The sequence below is a fragment of the Chiloscyllium plagiosum genome, chromosome 30 (genome assembly GCF_004010195.1).
Source record: "Chiloscyllium plagiosum isolate BGI_BamShark_2017 chromosome 30, ASM401019v2, whole genome shotgun sequence".
NCBI lineage: Eukaryota > Metazoa > Chordata > Chondrichthyes > Orectolobiformes > Hemiscylliidae > Chiloscyllium > Chiloscyllium plagiosum.
The window spans coordinates 15,586,852-15,594,409 of NC_057739.1; the positions used below are offsets into that span (position 1 = coordinate 15,586,852).

General features: G+C 40.1%; 1 protein-coding gene across 2 annotated transcripts in view; it reads left to right on the forward strand.

Annotated features, from left to right (window-relative positions):
- Positions 1-7,558, forward strand: part of LOC122564758 (astrotactin-2-like) — a 1,559,828-nt gene that overhangs the window by 790,394 nt on the left and 761,876 nt on the right. For both annotated transcript variants that reach the window (XM_043719930.1, XM_043719929.1), the window contains one exon: positions 5,281-5,431. In XM_043719930.1, coding sequence (XP_043575865.1) covers positions 5,281-5,431 — 151 coding nt within the window. The remainder of the gene's footprint in view (positions 1-5,280; positions 5,432-7,558) is intronic.

The following is a 7,558-nucleotide window of genomic DNA, read 5'->3' on the forward strand; positions in this document are numbered from 1 at the left end:
GGAGACCCTAACGGTACACCTCATGCCAACCATGAGTATTCTTGAGCGACACATAAAAATTTGTCTCTTTATAAGGGAGGGAGATGTCTATGGGCCTTTGTGAACTATGCTTCCTTACATACGTGCATTACATTGCTTCGTTGCATGCATTATCTTTACTGACTTAATACAGATGAAAGCATAGCCTTCTTGCTTTTTTAAAAATTTTGAATATTGATCAGAAACTGTATTTGATTGGCTGTATAAATACTATGGCTACAAGATCAGGTCAGAGGTGAGGAATCTTACAGCAAACAAATCATGACCAGAATCTCCAAAGTCTGTATGCCATTTATAAGATGCTTGTCATGGGTGTGATAGAGTACTCTCTTCTCAACAAGGTGAGTGCAGCTCCAACAATGCTCAAGAAACTTGACACTATCTTGAATGAAGCAACTCCCTTGATTGGCACCACATCCGCAAGCATCCACTCCTTTCACTGCTTCTGCTCAGTTACAGCAATTTCTTCTACCATCAAGATGTACTGCAGTTTCAAGTTAAACCCCCAGCTCATTCACTGTTCAGACTTGGAAATATATCGCTGTTCCTTCAGCATCACTGGGTCAAAATCGTCAACCTCCCTCTTTGAAGACATTGTGGGTCAACCTACTGCAATGGACTGTATCGGTGCAGGAAGACAACTCACCACCACCTTATCAAGGGTAACCAAGGCCCAGCCAGTAATGTCCATGTGCCAGGAATGAATTTGCAAAAAAAAATCCTTTTCTGTCTGCTTCTAGGAAAAGCTGGGTTAACCTACACTCTTTGCACTAGTCGGTACGAAATGCCAAAAAAATACTGTTAATGTTATTCCTTCTAAATTACATGTTACAGTTTCTCCCACTCATTCAGTCATGGATCATGTTTGTTTCTGCACACCATTCTATTATCACGTCCCAGTGTAGTTGATTCATTCCATTCAGTTTTCTGCTTCTGTCATTTTCAATTCATTAAGTTTGGTAGTTTATTTAATAAACTTTGTGCGTGACTATTTCCATACCATTAGTTATTGAGTTTGCTTCATCCCATTCTCAAAAATGACACTTCTAATTATTAATTTTAGTGCTATGAATCAGAGGCAATTATAATATTTGTTCATGGCAGGGTATAGCATCCTATTGTCATGCAGGATATGTCCTGAATCATTACAGGCAATACTGTAATAGAGGGAATCATGCTGCATTAAAGACAACCATATACACCATTAATTCTGTGGTGAAAGTTGCCAATTAATACCATATAGGAGAAAGTGAGGACTGCAGATGCTGGAGATCAGAGTCGAAGAGTGTGATGCTGGAAAAGCACAGGAGGTCAGGCAGCATCCGAGGACCAGGAGAGTTGACATTTCAGGCATAAGCCCTTCATCAAGAATGAGGCTTGTAGGCCAAGGGGGCTGAAAGATAAATGGGAGGGAGGTGGGGCTGGGGAGAAAGATAACTGGGAATGTGATAGGGGTGAAAGTGATAGGTCGGAGAGGAGGGTGGAGCAGACAGGTGGGAAGGAAGATGGACAGGTAGGACCATTTAAGAGGGAGAGGGGAAATGGAGAAACTGGTGAAATCCACATTGATCCCTTGTGGTTGGAGGGTCCCAATGTGAAAGATGAGGTCTTCTTCTTCCAGGTGTGAGGTGGTTAGGGTTTGGCAATGGAGGAGGCCCAGGATCTCCTTGGTGGAGTGGGAGGGTGAGTTAAAGTATTCGGCCACAGGGTGGTGGGGTTGGACAGTGGGGGGCCCCGAGATGCTCTCTGAAATGATTCACAAGTTGGCGTCCTATCTTCCAATGTAGAGGAGACCAATCAGGTGTAACGGATGCAGTGATACCACATTCCTGTTTTGCTTCCCCATTGCCTTGCCAGTGTTTCATTCCCAAGTGAAAATACAAGACAACAAAGAGCAGAAGTAGAAAGTCATTTTCCTTTTTTATGAATCTGTAAGCTTATCTTTTCCCAAACAGAGATCTGGAAGTAACAGCTAATTGAACAAAGGATTTATCAAGATTGCTTAATTAAGGTGAAAGTGTCTGTAAACAACAGGCAGGTTTACCAGCTAAATATAATGATGTACTACCGACCTTAGGCTACCAATTAACAAAGTCACTGGAGATCATTGTAAACGCTAAATAATAGGTTTAGGTTGAACTAGAAATGTCTGCGAGTTTCAGTTTTAGAGAAAACAAGTGTATTGTAATTAGGAAGGTATATAATGAAACCAAATAGTTTTCAATGGATAGTAGCATGCTTTAAATATAACCAATTTTTCTAATCATCCTGTTCAGGGATGCTATTACACACCTCTGGAGCAAATGGTTCTTAAGTCCAGGCTTCCCAGTCCAGGGATATGGGCACTGCTGCTAAAGATTGATTCAGATTCCAATCAGGTGCTACAATTTCCATCCTAAGACATTTCATTTGGAACAAGTTGATATAATGACTATGCAGTAGCTTCTTTCAAGATTTTTTGTAATGTTGTATGGAGTTTGAGTTATAGTGCATTTCTTTGGCCAGAGTTAATTAACCTAATGTTATAAATGGCCAAGATGTACAGTGATATTTGAAAAGGTAATTTCAAAAGAACTATTACTGTGTCATTTAATCAAGCTGTTATGACTGCCACTTGAACCCATTTGCAGTTGCTTTCAGAACTTTGTTTAATTATATGAATGAAGTCAGGCCTTCAGACTTGACCCTAATAAAACTTGAACAAGTAAAATAGGCTTACACCAAATAAAATGTAACCTTGTGCTGCAGCATCTTACAACTTTACTAAGGTTACTGCTTTCATTCCTTAGTTATTTCTCCATTAAGTCTTTTAAGAGAGTGTCAGATTTTTAATCATTCTGTGAGCAATATCCATAATTAGTGACTGCACAAAGTCAGATCTGAAGGTTATGAATGGAGAGAATATTTGTAACTTTCATTATGTTTTATGTTTGCAGTAACTTATTGATAATCAATATGATAATATATTCCTCTGCAGTCTGCCGGAATAAAATCAGTTTCTAATTGTCACCAACTCATGCTGCCATTTTAATTGGTCCCTCATATTCATTACATTGTTTTGTTATAGTCTACTCTTGAAGTATAACTTTAAGCAGGTAAAACATCCTGCTGATAGTCTATCAGATAGTAATGTGGATCTTTAGTAGTGACCTTACATGTGGCAATTCAGGTTTTGGGTATAAAATTCTCCAATAATTTATTTAACTCTGTCATTTTATAATCTCAATTGCATTTTTGAGACTCCATTTCTTATTTTCTTTGTCACTCCTTCTCAATTGCACTATCTACTCAGTTGACTCAGTTATAGGGAGAGGCTGGATAGGCTGGGACTTTCTTCATTTGAACGGAGGAGGTCAAGGGGGTGACCTTACAGAGGTTTTTAAGATCATGAGGAGTATAGATAAGGAGAATAGCAGGTGTCTTTTCTCTGTAGTGGGGGATTTCAGGACGAGGAGGTATATAAAAAGGGTGTAAGAGACAACTTTTTTTTAGAAGAGGTGCTTCGTGTGTGGAATGAGTTTGCAGTGGAAGTGGTGGATGTGTACAATTATGATGTTTAAAGGACTTTTAGATGAGTACACGCATAGGAAAGATTTGGAGGGATATGGGCTAAGTGCAGGCAGGTAGGTATGGTCTAGTTTGGAATTATGGTTGGCATGGAGGGATTCGACCAAAGGGTTTGTTTCTGTACTGTGTGACTATGACTGGCAGTATCTGCCTAAAGATGCCAGAAGAGCTGTGAGAGAAAGTTTACAACTTTGGTTTTTCATTCCACTGAATCTGGGTTAAAGTTCTGATTTCTCTTGATTTCTGCATTAAAATAACACAGATTAAGAACTCTGTGTCTGGAAAATATGAGCCACACATCCATGGTTAAATGTCCTTTGTTTTTGAAACATGAATCTGATTGTTAATCGAACAGCTAAGCTTAAGACATTTGCTTCTTTACATCTTTATCCATTCTTCTTCCTTGAGCTAAACTTCTCCTTGGCCTTTTGCTTGGCAAGTGGCCAGGAAATCAGCTGTAGGAGTGTACCTTACTGGGGCTTATGAATATATCCTGTCATTGATAACTTTTCATTCTCCCTAAATGGGAACATATTTTTTCAGCAATAAATCCATAGTGGAAATGAAAGGCTTTGTCCAATGATTAAGACTCCTGGTGACATATGATAGAAAGAATTATTTTAAATGAAATTTGTCATGACAGCTCAAACTATAAATTAGGAAATTAATTTCATAATGATTAAAACACCTTACAAATAAATTATTCATGTACTTTTCTGTATATGTATACACGGTTATATAGCACATCAGGATCCTGTCCCTGAAGGTGACTGTCAGCTGAATTCAGTAATGCTTGAAGTTTCCTAAAGTCAGTAGAATGTTGATTTGAAACAAATGCTTCCAAAAAATAAATGTGAGCTGTTTTGAAATGGGTTTTCAGGTTCCAATGAGGAAAGGCTCAGAGTTGATTAGATTACTTACAGTGTGGAAAAAGGCCCTTCGGCCCAACAAGTCCACACCAACCCTCCGAAGAGCAACCCAACCAGACCCATCACCCTACATTTACCCCTTCACTTTACACTACGGGCAATTTAGCATGGCCAATTCACCTAACCTGCACATTTTTGGACTGTGGGAGGAAACCGGAGCAAACCCACGCAGACACGGGGAGAATGTGTAAACTCCACACAGTCAGTCGCCTGAGGGAGGAATTGAACCCGGGTCTCTGGCTCTGTGAGGCAGCAGTGCTAGCCACTGTGCCACCGTGCTGCCCTAGTTGTTACCAGTGATCACAAAATGCAGTGAGTTGAATATCTTTGTGGTTATGCTCCTTCAAAATTCATTCAACCATATGGCATTGCTGATATTTTATTGAGTTTTGATTTTCTTGATAATGAATTTAAAATTCAGTTGACGTATATTAACAGATAGGGGCACCATATCTTGAAGATAGCAAGTGCAGTCACTTCTGAACAATCTCATACCCTGAGGAGATAGTAGAATTTAAATTTGCAGATGAGTAGTTATGCTTCTAAATGGTCTAATTTAGACTGGCAGTCTCTGAAGGATGAAACAATTTGAAACATTAAGCTAGTTGTCTGGACTGATGAAATAGATGAATGAGGTTCACAGTGTGTGTTGTCAAGACTCCTTTCCTCCTTGGTTAGTTGCTGTTGGGGTCAATTTAATTCTGTGGCATTGCTCTAACTTATTCAATTCTGGTGTTCTTTAAAGGGAGGAAGCTATGCAATCTACGTACTTTGAAACGCCAGACGACCTCTTGTCCTCATTTGGCCCTGTGCGCGACTGCTCCCGGGATAATGGAGGCTGCACACGAAATTATCGTTGCGTGACTGATCGAAAGATTGACACCACGGGATGTATGGTATGTTATAAAGCCTCATCAGTACAACCGCAGAATGCATGTTGCATAGAAAACAGGCAAGGTTCATTTATAGGTGACCCAGGAAGCATCCGACATAGTGTTAACCTTAACTCTTGGTATGAATGCAAACATTGAAGTGCTTCAAGTGTGTATTAAATCGAAAATGTTTCATCAAAGTTGTACATTTTTTCATCAACTATGTGATGTAGCCAGTCTTCAAGTCTGCTGACTTTTAGTCTGCTGGCCAATGGTTCTAAGAGACTATAACATGCTTACCAGATTAATATTGAGTGGTTCTGCTCAGCAAATCAACCTAGTTGACAGCTTGAAGTCAAGCCACTTATGTATCATTTATATTCAGTCAGGATTCATAGTTTTCCCATTGTCTCACTAGAAGGCTCCAGAAAATAACAGTAGCAATGCTGATTTATCCATTGATTGCAGAGAATCAGAGAATCCCGACAGTGTGGAAGCAGGCCATTCAGCCCATCGAGTCCACACTGACTCTCTGAAGATTCCCAGACCTGCCCCTCTACCCTATCCCTGTAAACCTGTATTTCCCCTGGCTAACCCATGGAGCCTACACATCCATGGACATTATGGGCAATTTAACATGGCTAGTCCACACTAACCTGCACATCTTTGGACTGTGGGAGGAAACCGGAGCACTCGGAGGAAACCCACGCAGACACGGGGAGAATGTGCAAACTCCACGCAGACAGTCATCCAAGGGTGCAATCAAACCTGGGTCCCTGGCGCTGGAAGGCAGCAGAGCTAACCACTGAGCCAGCACGCCATCCCTAATAAAAACAAAAGCATAATGTTTGCACTTGGATGGTTTTATTTCAATGTAACAAAATGGAAGCAGTAGTTTATGCAGCTTTTCATACACAACTATCGCCCCTTTCCCCAAAGGTATTGGAATACAGTTCTGTGGTGGCTACCATTGATTCTGAATTCAGGGTATGGGGTAATTTATCTGGAATACGCATTATATACATCATCCATTTGCCCAGCTTGAAAGGTGGAACAGCCTTTGGGAGATGGGGATGGTGGTACTAAATCACCTGTGTCTGTTCATTTGTTTCATGAACCAGTAACTTATTATTCTGGGATAAAAACAGAAAATGCCTGAGAAACTCAACGGATCTGGCAATATCTGTGGAGACAGAACCAAGGTTAATGTTTGTTAACACCCTCACTGCCAAAGAAAAATCAATGCCAATGCAAAGCTTTAACTCCAGTTTGCAATTCCTGTTTTATTTCTGTCTAGCCTCAGGTATTTTGGGTCTTGCCTAAGTCCTCCTATTCAGAATTACATTACTGAATGTAAATTTCTGTTGATCAAAGATAAGGTTTGTTGCATTGGAATTGTCCTTGTGATTTAGTTCTCTAAGAGGTAAGATAAATGTCCTTTATGTTGTTAGTTAAATGTTAGTAGTGCACTTTCAAGCTAGATTTAGTACGAAGAGCATTGTTCATCAGGGTGATGGGATTCATATGGGGAAATATGATGAACTGAGCATATGTTGCTAATGATTAAGTCAATTAATTTATGAATCAGTTTGTCAGATATTAGTGTTTCTGTACAGGAGGCAGGGACAGTGGGAACTCATCCCATACTGCTGTTGATATTTTCTGATAACTTCCTTTGCCTTTGGTCCAAACCTGTTAGATGTGTGTATGCATCACAATACCTGATGACATGAGTCCTTGTGCATTAACTTTGGATGAATTCAAATCAAACAAATGAGATCTATGATTGGACTGAGAAAAAATCAGCCCTGTAACATAGTAGTCTCGATTAAGCACTCAGTCATTTAAAAGCCAAATTTCCTGTATGAATTAAAGTGATCCCATTGTAACTCTGGATGTAATTACTGGAAAGATTATAGTGGTCCTTTTGATGGCTGGAACATTGATGTGACCATGTCTCTGTGTGCTCTCCTTGAACAAATAGAACATAGCACATAGAACAATACAGCACACAACAGGCCCTTCGGCCCACGATGTTGTGCCGAACATTTGTCCTAGCTTAAGCACCCATCCATGTACCTATCCAATTGCCACTTAAAGGTCGCCAATGATTCTGACTCTGCCACTCTCACAGGCAGCGCATTCCATGCC